The 26837-nt window shown below is 40.9% G+C and overlaps 1 protein-coding gene across 33 annotated transcripts in view; it reads right to left on the bottom strand.

Annotated features, from left to right (window-relative positions):
• MTMR3 (myotubularin related protein 3) overlaps positions 1–24346 on the bottom strand; it is a 184607-nt gene extending 160261 nt beyond the window's left edge. For 10 of the 33 annotated variants that reach the window (XM_071209861.1, XM_071209864.1, XM_071209875.1 and 7 more), the window contains exon 1: positions 24085–24283. Coding sequence is in view for 9 of the 33 variants with exons in the window: in XM_058281625.1 (XP_058137608.1) it covers positions 24085–24099 (15 nt within the window). In the remaining 24 variants the exon portion in view is untranslated. Of the gene's footprint in view, positions 1–24084 lie in introns of all 33 variants that reach the window. The other 23 variants (XM_058281625.1, XM_058281626.2, XM_071209865.1 and 20 more) reach the window with 11 other exon arrangements.
• Positions 24347–26837: the final 2491 nt, after the last annotated feature.

Raw genomic sequence — 26837 nt, 5'->3', positions numbered from 1 at the left:
GGGCTGCGCCATTCCTGGGCAGGCTGCACTTTCTTTCGCGCGAGGCAGCTCTCCTTACGGGGCGAACTCCTTGCGCGTGGGGCTCCCCTACGCGGGGGACACCCCTGCATGGCAGGACACTCCTTATGCGCATCAGCACTGCACATGGGCCAGCTGCACATAGGTCAAGGAGGCTAGGGGTTTGAACCGCGGACCTCCCATGTGGTAGACGGATGCCCTAACCACTGGGCCAAGTCCACCGCCGACGATTATTTACTAAGCAGTTTTATTGATATATTCATATACCATATGATCTATCCAAAGTATATAATCAATGGCTTCTAATATAAGAACGATGTTGTGCATTCATCACCACAAAAAAATTTTAGAACAATTTCATTGCTCCAAAAAAGAAAAATTCCACACCCTTTCCCAGTCCTACATAACCACTAATTTAACATCATCTTTATAAATTTATTTATATTTACATTTTATATATACGGAATCATACAATACATAGTACTTTGTGTCTGGTTTCTTTGACTTAGCATAATATAGGTTTTTTTGTCTGACGTTAACATCTTGTAGTGTTTACATTTGTTCAATTTCAACAAAAAAGTCATAAATTCAATTTTACCCATATTCATATTTCACATACAGTTTTGCTACACTCTACAGTTCCATGTTATATTTTTTATCTTTCCTTTCAGTAATATACATACCTCAGACTTTTCCTTTAAACCCCTTTCATATGCACATAATAGCTCTCCTAATTACAGACATTATGTTGGGCTTTCACCTTTGTTATTCATTTCATTGATTAACACACATCCTTTTTATCAATTCTGCATAAGCTAAGCCTTAGCTTTCCATTTTCTAACCTCATTTACTTTCTAGTGACCCATATTCAAGTTATTAACTCTATGAGACTACACAATATATTTAGTTCACAGAACCGCAATCATACATTATTTATCCTTTTGTGTCTAGCTTTCTTCGCTCAACATTATGTCTTCCAGGTTCATCTATGTTGTCACATTCTTTACAATTTCATTTCTTCTTACCACTGCATAATATTCCATTGCATGTATATACCATTTGTTTATCCATTCATCAATTGATGGACACCTGGGTGGTTTCCATCTTTTGGCGATCATGAATAATGCCACTCTGAACGTCAGTGTGCATATGGCTGTTCATGTCACTAATCTCAGTTCATCTGGGTATATACCTAGTAGTGATATTGCCAGGTCATATGGTAAGTCTATATTTAACTTCCTTAGGAACTGCCAAACAGTCCCTCACAGTGGCTGTACCAGTCTACATTGCCAACAACAGTGAATAAGCATTCCTGTGTCGCCACATCCTCTCCAACGTTTGCAGTTTTCCAACTTTTTAAAAGTGGCCATTTTAATAGATGTTATCTCATTTTAGTTTCAATTTGCATTTCCCTAATCATTATTGATGCTCAACAATTTTTCATATGTTTTTTCACCATTTATATGTCTTCTTTGGACAAATATCTATTCAAGTCTTCTGCCCATTTTTCAATTAGGTTGTTTGCCATTTTACTGTTGAGCAGCAGCATTTCCCTATATATCACAGCTATTAAACCCTTATCGGATATGTGATTTCCAAATTTTTTTTCCCACTGAGTTGGTTGCCTTTTCAGCCTTTTGACAATGTCCTGAAAGGTTCAAAATTGTTTAATTTTGAGGAAGTCCCATTTATTTTTTTCTTTTGTTGCTCATGCTTCCGGTATAAGGTCCAAGAAAGCACCACCTACCATAAGACCTTTAAGAATTTCCCTACATTTTCTTCTAGTAGTTATATGGTCCTGGCTTTTACATTTAGGTCTTTGATCCATTTTGAGTTGACTCTTGTATAGGGAGTGAACTAAGTCTTCTGTTTCATTCCTTATGGGTATCTAGTTCTCTAGATACTCATTATGTTGAAGAGACCGTTTTGTCCCATTATGATCTTGGTAAGTTTGTCAAAAAACAGTTGGCCAGAGAGGTGAGGGTTTATTTCTAGATTTTCAATTATATTCCACTGATCGGGATCTATGTGTCTGCTTTACGCAATACCAAGCTGTTTTGACCACTGTAGCTTTGTAATATGTTTCAAAGCCAGGCAGTGAAATTCCTCCTATGTCACTTTTCATTTTCAGAATACTTTTGGCTATTAAGGTACACTTTTCCTTCCAAATGAATTTAGTAATTACCTTTTCTTTTTTTTTTTAATAGGACACTTCATTTTATTTGAGTGGTTTTTTTCCCTCTCTTGTTCCCCCCGCTCCCCTGCCTCAGTTGTCTGTTCTCTGTGTTCATTTGCTGCGTGTTCTTCTTTTTGTCTGCTTCTGTTGTTATCAGTGGCATGGGAATCTGTCTCTTTGTTGTTGCATCATTTTGCTGCATCAGCTCTCCATGTGTGCAGTGCCATTCCTGGGCAGGCTGAACTTCTTTTGTGCTGGGCGGCTCTCCTTACGGAGCATATTCCTTGCATGTGGGGCTCCCATACACAGGGGACACCCCTGCGTGACATGGCACTCCTTGTGCGCATCAGCACTGCATGTGGGCCACGTGGGTCAAGAAGGCCCAGGGTTTGAACCACGGACCTCCCATGTGGTAGACGGACGCCCTAACCACTGGGCCAAGTCCGCTTCCCAGTAATTACCTTTTCTGTTTCTGCAAAGTACACTGTTGGAATTTTTATTGGTATTGCATTGAATCTATAAATCAGTTTGGGCAGGATTGATATCTTAATGATAATTAGTCTTCCAAGCCACAAAACACAGAATACCTTTCCATTTGTTTTGATCTTTTTTTAACATTGTTTTGTAGTTTTCTGCATATAAGTCCTGTACTTCTTTGATTAAATTCTTAAAAACTCCTAGGTATTTAAGTAGTTTTGTTGCTATTGTAAATGGAATTTTTTTCCGTTGTCCTCCTCAGATTGTTCAATACTAGTGTACAGGAACATTACTGACTTTGCATGCTGATCTTATATCCTGCCACTCTGCTGAACTTGTTTATTAGCTCAAATAGCTTTGTTGTAGACATTTCAGAATTTCTAAATATAGGACCATGTCATCCACAGTGAGAGTTTTACTTTTTCTTCTCCTATTTGGAGGCCTTTTTATTTTTTGTTTCTTGCCTAATTGCCCTAGCAAGAACTTCTAGCACAATGTTGAATAACAATGGTGACAGTGGGCATCCTTGTCTTGTTCCTGATCTTAGAGAGAAGCTTTCAATCTTTCCCCATCGAGTACAATGTTGACTCTGGGTTTTTCATACATGCCATTTATCATACTGAGGAATTTTCCTTCAATTCCTATCTTTCAAAGTTTATCAAGAAAGGATGCTGGATTTTGTCAAACGCCTTTTCTGCATCAATTGAGATAATCATGTGGGTCTTTTTCCCTTCAATTTGTTAATGAAGTATATAACGTTAATTGATTTTATGTTGAACCAGCCTTGCACACCAGGAATAAATCCCACTTGGTCATGATATATAAGTTTTTTGATATGCTGCTGGATTCTCTTCTTAAGTATTTTGTTTAGAATTTTTGTATCTATGCTCATTACAGAGACTAGTCTGTAATTTTCTTTTAGTGTCTTTATCTGGCTTTGGTATTAAGAGTGACGTTGGCATCACAAAATGTGTTGGGTAATTTTCCCTCCTCTTCAAATTTTTGGAAGCATTTAAACATGACAGGTATTAAATCTTCTCAAAATGTATGCTGGAATTCACCTATTAAGCCATCGGTCCTGGACTTTTTTTTGGGAAACTTCTGATGACAGATCCAATCTCTTTAGTGTGATTGGTTTACGTTCTTGTAATATCCTTTTTATTTCTGTGGGGTCAGTTTTAACTTCACCCCTTTTATTTCTGATTTTATTTGCATCTTTTTCTCTTATGTTTGTTAGTCAAGCTAGGGGTTTGTCAATTTTATTGATCTTCTCAAAGAACCAGCTTTTGGTTTTGCTGAGTTTCTCTACTGTTTTTTCTCTACTCATTTATTTGTGGTCTAATTTTTATTATTTCTTTCCTTCTGCTTGCTTTAGGAATGGTTTGCTATTCTTTTTCAAGTTTCTCCATTGTTCAGTTAGATCTTTGATTTTTACCTCTTTATTCTTTAATATACATGTTTAGGGCTATAAATTTCCCTCTCAAGACAATCTTCGCTATACCCCATAAGTTTTGCTGTGTTCTTTTCATTCCTATCAAATATATTTGCTAATTTCACTTAAAATTTCTTCTATGACCCAATGATTATTTAGGAGTATATTCTTTAGCCTCCATACATTTGCAAATTTACCTCTTTCCTGTCTATTATTGATCTCCTGTTTGACTGCATTGTGATCTGAGAAGGTATTTTGTATAATTTCAATCTTTTCATATTTAACTGAGACTTCCATTTTGACCTAACATGTGGTCTTTCCTGGAGAAATATCCATGAGCATTTGAGAAGAATGTATAACCTGCTGAGTTTGGGTGCAACATTCTGTATATGTCTGTTAGGTCTAACTCATTTATCATATTGTTTAAGTTCTCTGTTTCCTTGTTGATCTCCTGTCTAGTTATTTTATCTAATGATGTGAGTGGTATGTTTAAGTCTCCAAATATTATTGCAGAGATGTCTATTTCTCCTTTCAGTTTTGCCAATTTGCCTCATGTATTTTGGGGCACCCTGGTTAGGAACTTAACCTAGTTTCTTCCTGATGGATTGTCCCTTTTATTAATATATAATGGGGGAAGCAGATATGGCTCAAGTAATAAGGCTTCCCCTATCATATGGAAGGACACAGGTTCGATATCTGGGACCTCCTGGTGAAAAAGAAAAGAGAAAGTGTGCCTGTGCGGTAAGCCAGTGCTCACATGGTGAGCCAAGTGCCCACGTGGTGAGCTGAGTGCCCATGTGAGTGCCTGCACGGTGAGCCAGTGCCTGTGCCAATGAGTCATGCAGCAAGATGATGATGCAACAAAAGAGAGATGAAGGGGAGAGTCAAAGTGAGGTGCAGTACTGACAGGGAACCTCTCTCCACATCAGAGGTCCCCAGGATCAAATCCCTCTGAATTCTAAAGGAAAGATGAGAAGACAAAAAAGAGAAATAGATACAGAAGATCACACAGCAAACAGACACAGGAAAAAAAACAGTGGGGTGGGGGCAGAAAAATAAATTTTTAAAATATTTATATATATATAAAATGACCTTCTGCATCTCTTAAAACTTCTCTGTATTTAAAGTCTGTTTTGTCCAATATTAGTATAGCTAACTCTGCTCTTTTTTGGTTACTGTTTGCGTGGAGGATCTTTCTCCAAGCTTTCACTTTCAGCAGGTTTGTAGCCCTGGGTCTAAGATGAGCCTCCCATAGGCAGCACATGGGTGGCTCATGGTTTTGTTTCTGTTTTCTGAGGTACCAGGGCTAGGGACTGAACCTGGGACCTTGTATGTGAGAAGCTGGTGCTCAACCACTAAGCCACATGGGCTCCCCTAAGTTGGTTTTTTTTGTCTTTAGGAGGTACCAGAGATCATACCCCTGACTGTCCATAGGGGAAACAGGTACTCAACCACTTCAGTCACATCCATTTCCCATGTTTTTTATTCATTCTATCAGCCTGTATCTTTTGATTTGGGAGTTTAATCTGTTCACATTCAATGATATTACTGTAAATGCATTAAGTACTTCTACCATTTTATTCTTTGGTTTTCATATTCTTATTTTCATGGGTCTTTTTCCTCTTTTTAACTGAGAATTTTTAAAAATAATTTTTATTTTTAAAAGAAGCTTTAGAGGGGCGGTGGACTTGGCCCAGTGGTTAGGGCGTCCATCTACCACACGGGAGGTCCGTGGTTCAAACCCCGGGCCTCCCTGACCCGTGTGCAGCTGGCCCATGCACAGTGCTGATGTGCACAAGGAGTGCCGTGCCACGCAGGGGTGTCCCCCGGTAGGGCAGCCCCACACGTAAGGAGAGCCACCCAGCGCGAAAGAAAGTGCAGCCTGCCTAAGAATGGCGCCGCCCACATGGAGAGCTGACAAAACAAAGAGAAACACAGATTCCCGTGTCGCTGACAACAACGGCGAACAAAGAAGACACAGCAAATAGACACAGAGAACAGACAACGGGGGGGGGGGGGGGCGAGGGAAGAGAAATAAATAAATCTTCAAAAAAAACAAAGAAGCTTTAGATTACCTAAATGCTAAATAAAAAATACAAGGGATTCCCATATGCCCCACCCCCTTGTCTTTTTACTCTTTTGGTTATACATTCTGCTATTCTTTCTTCTATACTCTCCTCCAAGCCTCTCGCTCCTGTCTTTTTCTTTCAAGCTCTAAGGCTTCCTTTAATATTTCCTGCAAAGGCAGATTCTTTTTTATGAACTCTTAATTTCTGTCCTTCACCTTTCTACTTGAAGGACAGTTTTGCTGGATAAAGAATTCTCGGCTGGCAATTTTTCTCTTTCAGTATCCTAATTTTATCATACCACTGTCTTCTCACCTCCATGATTTCTGATGAGAAATCCACACTAAGGCATCCCTTGTGTGTGATGACTTGTTTCTCCCTTGCTGCTCTCAGAATTTTTTATCTTTGGCGTTTCACATTCTGAGTTTTATGTGCTTAGCGTAGGTCTATTTGGATTTATTAATTTGGGTATACTGTGCTTCTTTGACATGTAAAATTCATTCCTTTCGTGAGAGTTGGGAAATTTTCAACTATTAGTTCCCTCAAACACATTCTCTGCCCCCTTTCCCTTGTTTTCTTCTGGAACTCTCATGACATGTATATTGCTGCATTTCATGTTGTAACTCAGCTCCCTGATCCCCCACCCAGTTATTTCCATTCTCTTCTCTTTCTGTTCTTTTTTTTTTCGTAAAGATTTCTTTTTATTTCTCCTTCCTTCCCACCCCACCCCCGTTGTCTGCTCTCTTGTTCATTCAATGTGTGTTGTTCTGTGTCCACATGCATTCTTGTCAGCAGCACGAGGAATCTGTCTCTTTTTGTTGCGTCATCTTGCTGCATCAACTCTCTGTGTGTGCAGCACCACTCCTGAGCAGGCTGCATTTTTCACACAGGGCAGCTCTCCTTACACAGCATACTCCTTGCATGTGGGGCTCCCCTATGGCGGGGACACCCGTGTGGCATAGTACTCCTTGCGCGCATCAATGCACATGGGACAGCTCATCACATGGGCCAGGAAGCCCTGGGTTTGAAACCTAGACCTCCCATATGCAGGCAGATGCTCTATCAGTTGAGCCAAATCCACTTCCCTCTCTGTTCTTTTCCCTCTTCAATTTCAGCTCTTCTCTTGCATCACTTATTCTTTCTTCTATCATTCCGAGTCTGCTGTTGTCCGCCTCTAATGTGTTTTTTTGTTTTTTTAAAGATTTATTTATTTTCCCCCAATTCCCTCACTGTTTTGCACTTGCTGTGTCTGTTCATCTTCCTTGTTTCTTTAGGAAGCACCAGGAGCCAAACCTGGGACCTCCAATGTGGGAGGGAGGTGCCTAATCACATGAGCCACCTCCACTCCCTGCTTTTTTGGGTCTTTCACTATGTTCTTCCTCCTCGTGTCTCTTATGGCATCATCTTGTTGCATCAGCTGGTGCACCTGTCCATCATGTCAGCTCGCTGTCTTCTTTAGGAGGCACCAGGAACTGAACCAGGGACCTCCCATGTGGTAGGCAGGAGCTCAATCAGTTGAGCCACATCTGCTTCCCTTCTAATGTGTTTTTGATCTCACCTAGCATGTCTTTCATTCCCATGAGCTCTGTTAATTTTCTATTCAGGTTTTCAAATTCTTCCTTGTGCTTGCTCAATGTTTTCTGGATGTCATTTTCTCTCTTTAGCCATACTGTCTTTCAATTCATTAATCTGATTTGGGAAATTTGTGTGCACTTCACTAATCAGTTGCCTCAAATCCTGCATCTCTTCTAGGGCTTTGATACATTCCTTTTATTGGACTATGTCTTCCATATTTTAGTATGGCTCATAATTTTTTGCTGACATCTAGGCATCTGATTAGGATGGTGAGTTTACTCAGATGCTCAATTTCTCTATCTTGTGTAGGGATTTAGTGGCGGTAGGCTGTGTGTTACTGCTGGTCTTTGATTCTTGGTTCAGCCTGTTTTGGATCTTTAGGATTGTCCCTATTAGTTGTTCAAACTGGACTCTTGACCCAGTAATGGGTTGCAGACCCACTTCCTAGGGCCCTAGGGAAGGAGGCTGTAAAAGCCAGAAAAATCCTCTCATACTTATTTACTTTTAATTTCTTCACATGTACTTCTTTAGTCTGCCACAGATGGTGCTCTTTGGCAGCCCCCTCAGTTCAATGCCTGGTTGGAGTGTTTGCTATAATAGGGACTGGATTGATCTGACAGAAGTTCCTGCCTGGAGGCTAGGAGCCTCATATTTCAAACTTTCTCAGAGGCAGTTTTCCAACATTTGCCAGCAGCCTCCTCCCTTTTCCCGGGTAGGAAATAATTCCACTCCCCTCTGTACCTTCAACAACCAGTCTTGGTCAGTAAAGGGGGAGACTAAGAGTGTGAGATGTCTTTAGTCTCGGATCTCTTTTTAGTCCTGAACTGGCTCCCAAGGCAAACAATGGCGTGGCCCCACCCAGCCTAGAAGGGCTGGCAGGACACAGTAGACCAAATTTGTGGGTCAAAACCTGAGGCCTGAGAATTCAAAAGTGTCTATAGGGTAAGTGAGCATGCCGGCAGTAGCAGCTGCTGCTTTTAACTCAGTTATCATGATTCTTTTCCTTTGTCACTCTCTCTTTTGGCCAGTGTCCTGCCTTCCCCTGGTGCCCTAAACCCTAGAAGATTTTTCCCAGGCCATTTCTACCTGTCCTCTAGCTATTTTTCTGGGAAAGAACAGAGTCTTATATCTTTCTAGGCCACCATCTTCCTGGAAGTTTTTCCCCATTTTTAACTTAAGCTTTTTAAAACCAAATATGCAAATATTCTATTTTTTCAAAAGAGGTAAAGGATTTGAACTCAGGACCTCGCACATGGGAGGCACCACTCAGCCACTGAGCTACCTCCACCCTCAATGAGAGTTTGTTTGTTTGTTCTTAGGAAGTACCAAGGATCGAACCCAGGACCTCGTTCATGGGAAACAGGTGCTCAACCACTTGAGCCACATGTGCTCTCCATTATTCTACTATTTAAAGGAACAAAAGAAAATCAAGAATTCACTATTCAAGAGCTACAAAAATCATAAAACATGAAACTGTGCACAAGGGAGTTTTATAAGCAAACTTATCCATTGAACAAGTACTTGTGAGTTTAATTTTAAAAAAAAAATACTAAAAGGGGGAGCAGATGTAGCTCAGTCATTGAGCACCTGCCTCCTACATACAAGGTCCTTGGTTCAATCTCCAATACCTCTGAAAAATAAAAGAAACATAAAAGTAAAAAAATACTAGTGATCTATAATTTATACTACAAGATATATAACAGATTAGTTTCATCTCAGATCTGAGTGGGCTCTAGGAGAGGATGACTTTTACTAAACAATTTACTATGTTCTGTGAAAATTACAAGCTTTTTCAGGTTCTATAATAAATTTACAAAAGCTCTAGACACATTTTTTAAAACCAGATATTTGGAAAACACAGACACACTTATGTGTGAATACTTTTATAGGAGCTTTATTTGTAATTACCAAAAAACTGGAAACAACCCAAACAAGCAGGGGTATATAAAGAAACAGTGGTACATCCCTACAGTGGACTGCTACTTGGCAACAAAAAGTAAATACTGACACACAGAACATGGAAGAATCTTAAAAAGCATTATGTTAAATTAAAAAAGCCAGACTCAAAAGGCTACATACTACATGATTCCATTTATATGGCATTCTAGAAAAGGCAAAACTAAAAAACCAAAACAGATTAGTGGTTGCCAGGGACTGGAAGTGGGAAAGGGGCCAAATACAAAGGGCAATGAGGAAATTTTATGAAGTGATCACAGATCTATTCTATATCTGGACCACAGTGGTAGTTACACAACTATATGTGTTTCCAAAACTCACAGAACTGTATTCGAATACAAGGTGAATTTTGCTGTATATAAATTACACACTAATAAAAAATAAAAATAAGAAAAACACAGATACAATAGACTCTTAATTACTGCTCTGAAAACCTGGGCCAAATGCTGCTTATACTATCCAAGCAGGAACACTAAACCTTGTCTATTCTGCCTCAAGGGCTGAAAACTCCCTCCACTAACGTTCTGCCTGAAATCTAAACAATATTTGTAAACTAGTCACAAATTTCTTTAAAATGGAAAAAAAAAATTATTTTTTTTTTAAAGAAAATTGCCTAGCATTTACATCCTAGTAGTTTTAGAAGAAAATGAGGTTTCTCAAGGAAGGAATAAAACCCAAGCATAATATTAACATCAATCTTTGTCAGAAACATACTGCCCAAAACAAATAAGGCACCTCTCTTAATTTTGACTCAAAATAATAATAATAATAATAACTTTTACTTCAAAAAACCTCCAAGAGATTATCTTAATATTTAAGATCTTAAAAATTGAGTAAAAAATCTTCAATGTTTTCACTGAAATAGGCATACAGCAAAATGAAAAAGTTCTCAGGGTCAGGAATTCAACTATCTGGACAATTTATTTAATCTCCTTTTGCTTCAATTTCTTCATCAGTAAAACTGCAATAATTGTACCCAACTCTGGGAATAATCTTAGATGAGTAAAATAAATGAGTTAATAAACATAAATCACTCAGAATAGTGTCTGGCATATAGTAATTACAGTTAAGTATTAAGCTAACATAAATAATGATATAAATAATCACCAGCTATGTGGCCTTGGACAAATCATTTCACCCTATATTCCACAACTCTGCTCTGTAAGGTAAAACACAATGGCACACAGGCCTATCTAACAATAATCTCTGTTCCAATGGTTTTACCTGAATTGTACCTAATTGCCTTGCAAAGAAAGGTTAAATATTATCTTTGTTTTACAGAAAAATATGAAGCCCAAAAAAGTTAAGTGACTTGTCTAAAGAGAAAGCAAGACAAAAAGCAGAGTCAAAATGTGCATCTAGGTATTCTGAGAGTCATCAAAACTCTGTTCTCACCAACATTTTTAACTCTCCTTTACTTCTCTTGTGATAAACTCTCAGACCTTTATTAACACCAATACTCCAGTAAGATTATATTACTAGAATAAAATTTTTTTTGCCTAAATATCATCCTGCTCCTAATACATATACAAAGTCCACATCACATCTGAGTTTCTGTAAATCCATGTGCTATTTTAAAAACACACACAGGGAAGGGGACTTGGCCCAGTGATTAGGGCATCCGTTTACCACATGGGAGGTCTGTGGTTCAAACTCTGGGCCTCCTTGACCCATGTGGAGCTGGCCCATGAGCAGTTCTGATGCATGCAAGGAGTGCCCTGCCACGGCAGGTGTCCCCACGCAGGGGAACCCCATACACAAGGAGTGCGCCCCGTAAGGAGAGCCGCCCAGAGTGAAAGAAAGTGCAGCCTGCCCAGGAATGGTGCCGCCCACACTCCCATGCGGCTGAGGACTACGGGGGGGGGGGGGGGGGGGGGGGGGGGGGGCGGCGGCGGAATTAAATAAATAAATAAATCTTAAAAAAAAAAAAGGAAACACAGATGCCTGTGCTGTTGACAACAACAGAGGCAGAGAAAGAAGAACATGTAGCAGATGGACACAGAGAGCAGACAACTGGGGTGGGGGAGGGAAGGGGAGAGAAATAAATAAATAAATCTTTTAAAACACACACACAAAATATTAAAAAACACAAAGGCGGGAAGCAGACTTGGCCCAATAGATAGAGCGTCCACCTACCATATGGGAAGTCTGCGGTTCAAGCCCCCGGCCTCCTTGACCCGTGTGGAGCTGACCCATGCACAGCGCTGATGCATGCAAGGAGTGCCCTGCCACGCACAGGTGTCCCCCAAATAGGGGAGCCCCACACGCAAGGAGTGCGCCCCGTAAGGAGAGCCGCCCAGCACAAAAGAAAGCGCAGCCTGCCCAAGAATGCCGCTGCACACACGGAGAGCTGACACAACAAAATGATGCAACAGAAAGAAACACAGATTCCTGGTGCCGCTGATAAGGACAGAAATGCAACAAAAAGAAACACAGGTTCCCGGTGCTGTTGATAAGGAGAGAAGCCATCACAGAAGAACACACAGCAAATGGACACAGAGAACAGACAACTGGGGGGGAGGAGAAATAAATAAATCTTTTTAAAAAAACAAAACAAAAGACAAAGGCTACAGAACTTGACCAAGTTCACATGGCAAGTTGACACACAAATGGGAGCTCAGAACGAGCCCTGTGGTGACAGACTTCATGAAATATGATTTTTTAAAAAGACATTAATCATACTTCTCAATCTGCTCATTAGGACAAGAAAAACTAGTTGGAAGTCCTCTTGTGTTTAATTTCAATCAAAGCCCAGTCTCCATAGCAGAATTTTACAATGTGAAAGTTCAAATTAGCTTGCCTGCCCCATTCCTCCAATAACTTCTGACAGCTGTCATTCTGTTTATGAACAGAAGCCATTTACTACCCACTCTCTCACTGATTACTGACTTAAACCTTCACAAGACACCCAACAAAAACTAGTCATTAAAATGCCCTTGAAGGGAAGCAGATGTGGCTCAACAGAGCATACGCCTATCATATAGGAGGTCCAGGATTCAAACCCAGGGCCTCCTGGTCCGTGTGGTGAGCTGGCCTATGCACAGTGCTTCCATGCACAAAGGACTGCCATGCCACACAGGAGTGTCCCCCACGTAGGGGAGCCCCACATGCAAGGAGTGCACCCGGCAAGGAAAGCTGCCCCGCGTGAAAAAAAGAAAATGCCCTTGAAAACAGCAGTTTTTCCTGATTATAAACAAGAAAATTAAGAAAATAGTCAGATTGTCCTTCCATCCAGAAATTAGCCACTGTTAGTATTTCCACTCAGGCCATTCCAGGGTCTCTCCTGTGCATACAGTTGTATTGGTCCCTTACTAAACATTATTTTAAGTATAACAGAACAAAGGAGAAATAGCATTCTAGCTCTGTGGAAAACTAATTTTCTTCAAAGTTTTCTGAGTAAGCCAAAACCATGTGTACAGGGAGCTGGAGAAAAGAAGATAAATGAGAGGAATTATACTTGTTTCTTTTCATTCAGCCCATGGCAAACTGTGGAATCCATTTGCAAGAACCATTATACAACCAAAGACCAACTAACTAGTATGTTTCCTTTTAAAATAACAGCCCATAATATAAACAAACAACACACACACACAGCAGTCTTGTCAGTAGGAGAAACACATACAGTAAAAGGAAATCAGTCTAGACTAATTTTTTAGTCACCCTGAAAATATCCTTATCCTTAAGAGAAGGTAAAGGGATGGATATCTGCAAGGCTGATCTAAAATTAACAACCTCTCCCACAAAAATATTTTCTATGCACATCAGATGAAGAAGAGACAATCTACAGAAAATGCTAAGTGTTGTTTTTTTACAGCTATAACTTATTTACATGTAAATAAATATGTAAGCATTTAAATAGTCCACAAATATTTATAATATACTGTGAACCAGGCAATGTATTAAGTGCTGGAGAGAGGGAGACAGAGAGAGAGGAAAAAAGAGCCATCATTCTCTATTTTTGCAGGGTTTACAGTCTACTAATTCTTTAAATATGATATCAAACAATAATATGTGGCTTCAAGCAAGTCACAAGATCCAGGATTAAATGATGCTCTCAATCCTTATAAAGATCTAAAAGATGTATATGAAAGCACCTTATAAATTATGCTAGCAAAAAGAAAAGAATGGAAATTTCAAATAAATAAATACCTGGCCTTTTGTCTATAGCACTATATATAGCAATTATCTTCAGTGTAAATTATCTTTTACTTATAATAAATAATCAGGCAAGTTGCTTACCAATGTCCCATTTCACAATCTCTAAAACTTTCATATAATCTTTCTCTGACAATGACCCACACAAAATAAATGAAATCAAGTTACCCATGATGGGGATAGGAGGGAGCAGGACTCATTTTTCTACTGCAAAAAGCACCCGGATTTCAGAACATATAAGAAGGGGAAATGGGGAGCCAAACCAAAAGCAACATACTCAAACTTAAGAAAAAAGTTATCTTTTAATCTAAGATTCATCATGGAAAGTTTCAGCCCAAGAAAGCATTAAAAATGTTGTAGGCTCTTCCAAAAGGAGTTAGAGTGACAAGCTAATTGTGGTACATTGCAAGCAAAGGAAAGCAAGTAGTAATTACTCATCCCTTTGCTCTCAGTCTCTAAGACCTAAACTCTTAGAAATTAGGGGATATAACCAAGCTGCTTTCCATAAAACATAGATTTTTTAAAATATACTCTACACAGTAGCAGTTCTTCACATCTAAAAGAAATAGACCGTTTAGACTGTTTCCAATCCTATGGTTTGCCCTTTCCAAATTTAACCACCTCAACAATGACAAAAAAAAATATTAAATTGATGCTTTATGTACAAGGTTTATATTTGTCCTTAATGCAGACAGTGACTCTCAACAGCATGGGACACTATTACAACACAACTAAGCTAGACCATCTGCAAAATTAATGAAGTGCCCAGAAACAATCACCCATAAAGGCGGTTAGGTTTTCTTTTTAAAGATTTATTTTATTTTTCTCCCCTTCCCCCCGACCCCAGTTGTCTGTTCTCTGTGTCCATGTGCTGCGTGTTCTTGTTTTTGTCCGCTTCTGTTGTTGTCAGCGGCATGGGAATCTGTGTTTCTTTTTGTTGCATCATCTTGCTGTGTCAACTCTCTGTGTGTGCAGCACCATTCCTGGGCAGGCTGCACTTTCTTTAGCGCTGGGCGGCTCTCCTCATGGGGCACACTCCTTGCGCGTGGGGCTCCCCTACGTGCGTGGCAGGGCACTCCTTGCGTGCATCAGCACTGCGCATGGGCCAGCTGCACACGGGTCAAGGAGGCCCGGGGTTTGAACCGCAGACCTCCCATGTGGTAGACAGATGCCCTATCCACTGGGCCAAATCTGCTTCCCCAAGGCTGTTAAATTTTAAGAGTCTAAAGTAGTGGTCTCCAAAGCAGAGTATAATATATCTCAAGGAGAACCCAAAATGCTCCCCAGGGATAAAGGAGGAAGATAATTGAACTTTATTTTTAATTTCCACCCTTGTGAAATTTTTGGTTTATATTTTATAAGGCATACGATAATCAGTTGCTGAATGTACACTGTAAATTAAATAAATACTTAAGGATAGATGTAAATGCTCAATTTTCCCTGGTTTTTTACTGATGAAATAAACAATCAAAAAGTTTAGAGACCATGGACCTAATGTACACCCTGTTACAGCACTTTTAATTTTACCTGCCCCCTCCACAAAATTAAGCTATAGAGGTAATTCTTAATGCAGAAAAAAAGAACAAAAGGAAAACTACTCCAAAACTATTTTAAACTGCCAATAAAAAAGTTAAAAAATAGTAAATCACTAGCAAGAACATATGGGAGAGTGAATGTGGCTCAAGCGGTTGAGTGCCCACCTCCCACATGGGAGGCCCCACATTCAGTTCCTAGTGCCTCCTGAAAAAAAAGAACAGCAAACAACAAGCAAGCAAATGAAAAACACAACTCAGGGGAGCCAATGTGGGGCTAGCTTCACACACATGAGGTCCCAGATTCAGTCCCCAGCCCCTAAAATATATATATATGGAATTGATGTTCATAGCAGCATTATTTACAATTGCCAAAAGATGGAAACATCCCAAGTGTCCATCAACTGATGAATGCATAAACAAAATGTGGTATACACATACGATGGAAATACTACACTGCTGTAAGAAGAAATAAAATTGGAACGCATACGATAATATGGATGAACCCTGAGGACATTATGCTGAAATAAGCCAGACACAAAAGGACAACTATTGTATGGCCTCACTAATATAAACTAAATACAAAGAATAAACACACAGAGTTAAAACACAGAAAGTTACTAGGAGATAGGATGAGGGCTGAGAAGGGGTACTGATGCTGAAGGTATGTAGAATTTTTAATTAGCTTGACTGTAAAAGTGTAGAAATGGATAAAGATGACGTTAACACATTACCCTGAGTATAACTGACATACTGGCTTATAATTGGGATTGTGGCTGAAAGGGGTGGTCTAGGAATATAAATGTTAACTGAAAGAAAGCTAGAGAATAATCTAGGAACTGAATAACATAATGAACCCAGAGGTGGATGAGGACTGTGGTTAATTGTACAAATACAAAAATGTTCTTCTATGAACTAGAACAATGCAAGGTGGTAAGAATCTGGAAAAGCATGGGAAAAATAAAATTAATGTAACCTATGGACTATAGTTAACAGCAATACTGTTATACAATGTAATAATCATCAAAGAGTGCACTATATCAATGCTAGGGTCAATAAGACAGGGTAAGGGATTTTTCCTTTTGGAAAACGTTCAAAACTTTACCAAGGCAATGACTGCACATCTCTGTGATGAAAGTGAGAGCCATTGAGGGTACATTTTGGATAGATTACACGAGGGATGGAACTGTATAACACAGTGAACCACGTGGTAGAAGATGGAAGGAGGTTAACAGTCCAAATATGAGTGTTCTCTCATAAACTAAAACAAATGTACAATACTAACACATGGTGTTAATAACAGGGGATGGGGAAGTGGATGTGGCCCAAAAGATAGGACATCCGCCTACCACATGTGAGGTCCAAGATTCATACCCAGGGCCTCCTGACCTGTGTGATGAGCTGGCCCACGCGCAGTTCTGATGCACGCAAGGAATGCCCTGCCACGCAGGGTGTGCCCGTGTAGGGGAGCCCCACACACAAGGAGTGCACCCCATTAAGGAGAGCCGCCCAGCACAAAAAAAGTGCAGCCTGCCCAGGAATGGTGCCACACACACAGAGAGCTGACGCAGCAAGATGACACAACAAAAACAAGACACAGATTCCGGGTGCTGCTAACAAGAATACAAACAGACACAGATGAACACACACCGAATGGACACAGAGAGTAGACCACTGGGCAGGGGCGGGAAAGGGGAGAGAAACAAATTTTTTTTTAATTTTAAAAATCTTAACAATAATAATAGGGGATGTATGGAAAAAATATACCAAATGTACGCTATGGATCATCATTAGTGGTAACAGTCTGACAATGTTTTCTCATAACCTGTATCAAAAGTTCTAGAACAATGTAAGGTGTTGGAAGAAGGGTGATCTATGGGAATTCTGCACTTTATGCATGATTGTTTTATAAGCTCACAGCTGCTCTAACATATATATATATATAAAGAATATATGGATTGAACACTAATATACTGTTGATGGAGTTTAAGAAAAAAATCTGTCTATACGGCAGTCTGAGTATATTCAAATTTAAAATAAAAAATAAAATAAAATACACATACCCTTTGATCCAACAAGCCCACTTTTAGGAATTGATCCCAAAGAAATAACAGAACAATGGTATAAAAATGTCCAAACTAATTCATCATAGCATTGTTGTTTTAAAGAAAAATTGGGTCTGTTCTTTAATAGGTAATTGCTGTATACTGATGAATCCATATTACAGAACACTAAATACCCATTAAGGTATCATTGACTTGACTGAAAAATTCTTCTTAAGTATTTCAGTAGGCGGGGACTCACAGAGAAAACAAGATGGCAGAGGAGTTAGTTGAAGTTTTTTTTTTTGGATGCTGGAGTCCCAGGAAGTAGACACATGGGAGAAGAACACAGAAGAACAGAGATGGCTCCACAGACATGGCAAAGGCCCGGGAAAGAGAGAAAGCCTGATGGTCTACAGCTGACCTCGGAGAGACCAGAGCAGCTGAGCCTGGAGAGGAACGAGCCCCGGGAAAGAAATGAGACTTATCGCAGCCTACAGCTGAGATTGGAAGAAGCTGGGACCACAGCGCCAGAAAAGGAAGGCTGAACCCTTGCAGACATCGGCAGCCATCTTGCTCCAACACACGGCAACAGACTTTGGTGAGGGAAGTAACTTACACTTTATGACCTGGTAACTGTAAGCTTCTACCTCAAATAAATACCCTTTATAAAAGCCAACAGATTTCTGGTATTTTGCATTACCACCCCTTTGGGTAATACAGATGGTTATACACCAAAATATTAGGAGGTGCTGTAACTATATGGGATTGTGGGTCATTTCTATTTTTCTTTATTCTCATGGGCTGTCTCAGCTGTTTTGTTTTTTAACACTGAACACTACAGCTTTTATAATCAGAAACAGACAATCTCATTTTGAAATTAAAATGCTGATTAAGTTTAAACTTATCAATTTTTGTCCTGTAATACTACCAAAACTTTTATAAACATACTGCTTTGTCCCATGTAGTTTGTGGAATCGGCCTAGTTATTTGACAATTACTTATTTGGTTTATCTAAAAAAAAAAAAAAAAAAGTGATAGGAATGGATCCAAGAAATAAGAACTACCCTTTTTCAACTTAACCATCTTGTCTTTTTTTTTTTTTTTAAAGATTTATTTTTATTTATTTAATTCCCCTCCCCTCCCCCGGTTGTCTGTTTTCTGTGTCTTTTGCTGCGTCTTGTTTCTTTGTCCGCTTCTGTTGTCCTCAGCCGCACCGGAAGTGTGGGCGGCGCCATTCCTCAGCAGGCTGCTCCCTCCTTCGCGCTGGGTGGCTCTCCTTATGGGTGCACTCCTTGCGCGTGGGGCTCCCCTATGCGGGGGACACCCGTGTAGCAGGGCACTCCTTGCGCGCATCAGCACTGCGCATGGGCCAGCTCCACACGGGTCAAGGAGGCCTGGGGCTTGAACCGGGGACCTCCCATGTGGTAGATGGACGCCCTAACCACTGGGCCAAAGTCCGTTTCCCAGCCATCTTGTCTTTATACCAATGCTTATCAATTATGTGAGGATGTATCAATATATTTACAATTTCCTTACATTTTGCCAAGTTATCAATCTAGGAATAATTAAGAATAAATGAATTTATATTTCTCTTCTGCAACTAAATTACAAAAACATTAGCTACCAAAGAAATCAAATTCAGACCCCAGAGAAATGAAATCAGAAAAATTTGGGGAGCAGATGTGCCTCAAGCAGTTGAGCACCTGCTTCCCACATGGGAGGTCCAGGGTTCAGTTCCTATGCCCCCTTTAAAAAAAAAAAAAAAAACAACTCAGGGGAGCCGATGTGGCTCAGTGCTTGAGGGTCAGCTTCCCACTTACAAGATCCCAGGTCAATCCTAGGCCCCAGTATCTCAAAAAAAAAAAAAGAAGAGAAAAGCTTGTACTATCTTTCATAATGGCCTGATTCTGAACAGACCCATAAAAGGCCAGGCAAAATCCAATATGATGCTCTTTAGTAGCCAGCACCAAGACAACGCTTCTGTGGTTACTAAGTAGCCCACTTTATGAGAAAAGAGTGTCTAACTGTATTAGCATAAGTGTATGTCTTCCCTTTATTCATTATCAACAATTTATAACAGAGCTATGAGGTATTTCAACTTTAACAGATTAACTTTAATGTAACTAGACTACAGAATTTCCTTGTGGTTTTCATTTGTTTTTATGCCTTACTATCTTACAGTCATAGTAGCTGCAAAGCCCAAGTATCATGTCCCCGAACAAATGCTTTCAAAATTTTACCACCCTTAAATACATTTTTCACTGTAACCTACTACATATACATAAACATAAAAAGGGACAAAAATTTCACAAATCAATACTTGCTTTTTCCATATGTAATATACCAATATTTTCTATTGTTTCTTTTTCCCCTTTTTTTTTTTTAAATGCTGGTCATGATCCACCACACTGAACCCAATTAGGATGCCACCTGCCATTTAGAAAACACAGCCCTAAATCTTAATATAGTAATGGACTAAACTCCTTACCTTTACCACCTTCCTCAACCACTCCAACAAAATGGGTGAAATCTAGTTAAGTGCATACCTTGACACAAAGGCAAGATATCCCAGATCCCTCTGAAGTTCCTGCAACACCATGACTATTCTTATTGGCAAATGGGATGCCAGTGCTGAAAGTTTTCTTCAGGCAGAGTACAGAAGCAGAAACTTTTCCCTATGCCTTATCAGGCACATCAGTGAATTCTGCACTTGACAACATGGACTAGGTTTACGCTGCCCCCATAAGATAACTCTTCCAAGAAAATAAAAGAGAATTCTAACGCAATACCTTTGTATTTTTAGATTGCTTGTCATATATACCATTTCATCTTACCCTTCCTGACCGTCTGTGAGATGAGAAGGGATGTCACTCTTCCTTATTTTACTAATGACAAAACTGAAGCTCAGAGAGGTTATGTGGCTTGCCAGAAACAACAGCTAAGAAGTAGCACAACCCATGCTTGAACCCAGGACCTTCTGGCTTATCCACTCTCATTCTACAACAATTTTCATTTTAAACATCCAAAGCAAATATGAGTTGAAAAGGTGTATTAAGTTTCTTGATACAAAAACAAAGACAAAAGCATGGTACAAGTACTGGGATCATAATTAAAATGAAGACTAAATATAGCAATGAGTTTTATCAATTTTGGTAGTATCTAAAATTTACTGGGAATCCTAGTTCAATCCTGTATGACATTTGATCTAATACTTTCTCTTAAATTAAAGTCTCACTCATTATAAGAATATATATAGGGGAGTAAATGCGACTCAAGCGCTTGAGCGCCTGTTTCCCACATGGAAGGTCTGGGGTTCAGTTCTTGGTGTCTCCTAAAAAGACAAAGACAAAGAATAAGCAAACAAACAAAAAACCCAACTCAGGGGAGCCAATGTGACTCAATGGTTGAGAGTCGGCCTCTCACTTATGAGTTCCTGGGTTCAATCCCAACCCTGGTGCCTCAAAATAATTATAATAATAATACATATAAATTCACCATATAAAATTACAAAATTGGTGGTCTGTAGGTCTATAAGATACTGACCACATCCACTGCACAAACTCCCTACCCATTCTTAGTCTTTTGTGCTTCACAGTAAATTATGAAGTTCTCTATGTGAAACCCAACTTGATTTCAACACTAAGTTAATTACAACAACATAGGCAAGTTGTTTCTGCATAATACTTGCAACACGCACTCGATTTCCAGAGCACTTTTGGACAATGTCTACAATCCACAAAGTAAAAGCAGAACCAAAACAGAATATGATGGTTTGTAGTTTTTTTTTTTAATGAAAAAGGTTTGCCTACCTATATAAGATAAATACCAAATAACACACTTAATTACAAATTATTAAATAATTCCAGAATCAGGCTGGAGAAACTCCTTGAGGTCAAAAAATACAGGACTTGACTCAATAGATGAGGAAACCGAGACCCAGGGAAGTTGAGTGACATTCCCAAAAGCAGTCACATAGACAACTAATGACACAGATGGTATAAGAATGTCTGTGTGTCTGCTAATTCAGAGATTCCCATTATCCTACACCACTCTGAATTTAATAAATTGTGCTCTTAAAAAAAGATGTCACTAACATATATAAAACTAAGACACAAGAATTAGAGAAGGAGATAATGTACAGAGACAGACAGAAAACAATCTCAAAAGTTCCAAAAAACCACACAGACTGAAACTGGTTCTTTAATCTAATGCAAGATATAAATTAGCCTTTTAATAACTAATACTGCCATCAACAATTATAACTGTTCTTTTTTCCCATCTCAACACTATTCATTTCCTCAACAAATACCTGAGGATCTTGTATATGCCATGAACTATGCTAGGTACTGGGGACACGAGGAACAAAACAGATACGGCTACTGGCTCTTACAGTGTTCAGCTGGGCTCATGTCTCTAAAAATACTACTCCATGATTTAAAAGGATATTTGCCAAACTCCTTCACTACCCTACACAACTATAATTGTAACACTTGAACCTCTTCCAAACTTTACAGCAACCCTCACCACACCCATCTGAAACCTAATTACTCCCCTTAGTACCTCAGCATTCTATTTTACCACAGAAGGAGTTAACCAGGACTACAACAGATTTAAAAACTGACTTTAACACTCCTTCTACCCTAGCATAAATTACAAGAACTTTTCAAAATCCACAGTAAACCTTCCCGGTCCACAACATTGATCTCAAATGACTGCTAACTCACCCACCCTACCCTCCACTTTACTAGAAAAGTGAGTCACAAATGCTTAAGGAGCAACGGGGATGTTAGGATGCTGGGAAACACCTTAGGTGGAACCCTTCATGAGCAAGAACAGATGCACTGTCTCTCCCTCTCTTCTTCTTTCCTCTGGATTCTACGATATATCTCTGGCTGCTCCTCCAGACAAGCAGCATCTAATTTTATCAAGCGTGTTCCTAAAAACTTGTGCAAAAATAACTTCTGGCAATAAAACCTATTTCCCCTACATACATCCATTACATTTGAAGAGATGCTCAATTTTCAGTTTTAAGTCTCTCAGGCTTCCTTCTTCCTCACCTGTCAAATTCTTAACAATCTATAAACAAGTGAAAGAACTATCAGAAATTGTAATGGTAATCTTTTAAAATACCAAAGGTGACCTAAAGCAAAAGTTCACATACCTGACTGACCAAAATCATTCAGAGAGCTTTGTAAGGATGGATTCCCAGGCACCAACCTGAAATTCTAACTCATTAGGTTCTGCATGAGGCCCAGGAATCAGCATTTTAGACTGTCTATACTAGGCAACCACTGACCTAAAGAACTTATGAGCTGAGAATGTGTTCTCATTAACTACAAACGGGACTGCACCACTAGGCTGGTTATTTGAATGGCTCTTGGTCACCTGAAAACGACAGAGGTAATTAAAGCTGAAAGAGGCCTTCATAGGCAATCAATCTAAAATTCTAGAACTCTCCAAGTTTATTTTAATATCACACACTGTACTGGGTTTTTTCAAAACAGTGTCCTTCTGTACGCTCTTCCACCCTCCCAAATCACAAGCTGTAGACAAGATTTTCTGCATGCCACCTTACTTGCTCCTTGGTCTTGGTCTTCATGCAAAAATAACACAGATCATGTCTCTAAAACAATCTGAAAGAGTAATATCCTCATCACTTATTTCTCCATGGAAAAATCACACACACTTCACATTAAAAGAACCACCTCGTGTAATTCAACCCGGGCCTTCGATGGCATTGCCCTCACGTGTTAAGAAACTAAAAGAGGAGTACGCGCACATTTTTTTTTTTGGTGGGGGGGGGGTGAAGAAAGACAATGTCAAATATAAAGTGGATGTCGAAATACTAAGAGAATTAGGCTTCTGGAAAGGACCTGACCATCAATACCTAACAGAAGCTCATGCGCAGAACTCAACAAATGAGATCATGAGATCCCCCATACACACACAAAAAGAGTTTAGTAAAGTGGCCATAAAAAATGTACCCCATAATTTTCCATAGTTTTTCAGCCCAAAGTACAATATCTTATGGGTCCTGAGATGCAGCACGACTTCTGCCTGAGAAATAACACTGTAATCTTTGATGAAACTATTTGCGCAGCGTTCCCTGAGCTCCCTCGATAGCCCCGCTCCATACTTCCCACCCAAAAACGAAGAGGTCAGAAGGATGCCCTGCTGCAGTTAGGGAGCCACTCCTCCTTCCCACAAGGCCCAGGCCCGCCCCTGCTGGCCCCCGACCTCCCGCCTCTCGCCACGGTGGACCCCCGCAGACGCAGTCGAGGGAGAAGGGTGCACACACCCATCTCCCGGGGGGGCCTGGGACAGCGGCCCGGCAGCTCAGGGAGTAGCGGCCCACGCCCCTGGCCCCGGGGCCCGGTCCCGTCAAGTCCAAGCAGGCCTTTCCCGCCCCGGACCCCGCCTCCCCCGCGCCGAGGGTCGGGGTCGGGCCGCTAAGCACGCACTCCCCACGCCTCCCCCCGGGCGGTAGCGGAGGCCGCCCAGGGGGCCTCTCCCGGGCCCCACACGCTGTCCGCAGCCCCCCGCGGGCCGCCGCCTCCTCGGAGGGTGACAGCCGCCGCAGCGCGGCTGGGGCCAGCCCCTTCTCCAATTCCTTCTCACTCCCTGAGGAGACGGGGTTAAGTGGGCGTCTTACCGGGCGGCAGGACATTGCGAGGCCCGCCACGGCACGGCCTCCTCCGCCACCCCACGAGGCTCCCAACCAGGGCCGGCGGGGGGCAGCGCCTGGGCCGCTGGAGCGTACAGTCAGGCTGCTCCGCCGCCGCCACCGCCTTCTCACAACCACAACAACATGGCGGCAGCGGCCACACAGAGCGCGATCCCGACGCCGAGCCGCGAGCGGGGGCGCGCGCGCACGCTCGGGCCCTCAGCTGGAGGCTGAGGGAAAGGGGCGGGCCGCCGGGGGGGTTGGATGGGGGCGGGGCCCGGGTCTGCTGGTCACGCCCCAAGAGTGGGCAGGGCGGCGGGCCCGCGGAAAGCCCTGGGCTGGGGAGAGGCGGGAGGAGGAGACCAGCCCACAAAGACTGCAGATGGGAAACCCGCGAAGGACGACCGGCGAAAGATCTAGGAAAAAGAAAATCAAAGATAGTCCTACGGATTTTTAGGAGACATCTTTTCCTAACTCTGTAGTCGTGGGCAAAACAACGCCTCCATCTACCTACCAGTAAAATAGAATCGTAATATCTGTCACCTGCAGTAGTGTTGAGGCTAAAACTAATGAAATAACAACGCAACTAAAGAACCATGCTCAAGGTTCTACGCAGAATACAGTTTCAAACTGCCTAAAGCTCAGTTCTTAATCAAAAGCTCAGCGTAAAGAACCGAGATCTCAAAAAAAAAAAAAAATTGCAGCCCATCCACGCCAGCCTGCAGAAGTCTACAAAGCCAGGAATGTATTACCTTAGGCCCTAACAAAGTTACCTTTTTCTGAGTGGCATTTTAACATTATAGCTGTGACTTCTCTGGAAAATGGCTAAAAGAGCCAGTCAGATGAAAACTATACCTGCATTTGTTGTATGTAGTTTTTTCCACCGCACTCTCTGAAATTCATTTGTCTTCATATTTATTATCTTTCTGCCCCACTTGATACTAGACAGGGATCTTGTTGCTTCTTCATCTCTATATCCCCAACCCCAAGAACAGTGCATGACAGTACAGTCAAATTTATTAATAGCTAACATTTATTTAGGGTTTACAATGTGCAAGTTATGAACTAAGCCCTTTATACCACCTGTCTAATTAAATTTTCACAACTTTAATAGGTAGATACTGTTATCCCCATATTACAGACGAAGAAACTGAAGCTGAGAATAAACGCACTGAAACAAAATTCAAACCCAATCCCAACTCATAACAAAACCTGTACCCCCACCCACTTGGTTATACTGCCCACTGGATGGCACAGTCACCTGAAATAAAATCCCAAGTATGAAATTCCTTTAGAGTTCAACTTTATGAAAGACCTTGCTTTACTCCCAAACTGATGCATTTCCCCCTTCTGTATGATAACTAGTGTTATGCAACTTACAGTGTCTCTCTTTTTGCATTGACTTCCAGAAAGCCCAGGGTTAAATCTGAAGCTCAATGGTGGCCTCTTGCTGGCTTTTAAGGTCCACATATTTATAGTGGTTTTCCCTCCTGCTTCAACTTTGCACCTTATTTATAATTTTCTGTCCTAATTTCCTCTTTCTGTTATATGATTATAGCCTTTTTGAAATAAAGAGAAAATTCTAAGTATACAGAATAGATGAAAGATTTATGCAACAACAACAAAAAAGCTTTTCCCCACCTGCTTCTGTGATTGTCTAGTAAACCAAGGGTGCCGTTAACCACAGGTGTTTTCTAGGTAAAACTGCCCCTTCTCAGTGCTCTGTTCTGAGGCGGAAGCTGAGCTTTCACAGGTGAGTGACCTCTGAGTGGACAAAGTCCGAACCTGACTCCAGGATGGCCACCTATAGGATGACTAGCTCCCACTGAGGGGCCCAGGGCAAAGAGTTCAGCCAACCCCACAGCGCCCCCCCAAATGAGCAAGGAGGGAGCCACCTGGTGGTATTTCACTTTCGAGTCTTTTTATATAGAATATCACTGGTTGCCTTTTAACCTGGCCTAGGAAACCTTAAACTGCATTCTCAACCAGTATTTATGACATGGGAAGAATTTTCTCTGTGCCCATAAAAGCACACTATTTGTAGCTTTTTGTGACAATTTGAAGCTTTTTATGGACCCCAGAAAAGATCATGTTCTTGGAGCTAATCCATTCTGATGGGTCTGGGATCCTTTGATTGGATTGGATTCAGTTGGAGGGCCATTGATGGGATTGCTTCAGTGAGATATGACCCATAGTGGAGCTTGGGCCTCTTGCTGGACTGAAAGCAGAGACACACAGAAAAAGGCAGAGGCAGGGAAACCCCAAGAGGCTGAGAGAGTTGAGAGAGAGGTCCCAGAGGCTGGAATCAGGGGAGCACAGAGGCTAGGAAAGAGGCTCAAAGAGGAGGCCAGGAGGAGAGGGGGAGAGACAAGCCATATACCTGACTGTTCATAGCTGAGCTCGGGGAGAAACTCAGCTTGTAGCAGCGACCCAGACTGGAAAGGTGCCATTGTGTCTTGCCACGTGGCAGAAGATAGCATCACTGATGAGGTCTTAATTTGAACCTTTTCACAGCCTTAGAACTGTAAGTTTTTAACCTAATAAATTTCCATTATAAAAGCCACCCCATTTCTGGTATATTGCTTCCAGCATCTTTTAGCAAACAAAGACTCTCCTCATTCTCATAATAACTAACATGGAATTGAATCTTATGTTGTGCCTGCCACTGTGTAAAGCACTTTACATGTATATCTAATATAATCATCATAATAACCTTATAAGTAGGTGTGGCAGTTTGAAAT

The sequence above is a fragment of the Dasypus novemcinctus genome, chromosome 19, assembly GCF_030445035.2.
Source record: "Dasypus novemcinctus isolate mDasNov1 chromosome 19, mDasNov1.1.hap2, whole genome shotgun sequence".
In the NCBI taxonomy this organism is placed as follows: Eukaryota; Metazoa; Chordata; class Mammalia; order Cingulata; family Dasypodidae; genus Dasypus; species Dasypus novemcinctus.
Note: the sequence above shows the minus strand (reverse complement) of the source record. Positions and strands in the feature narration are given on the sequence as shown.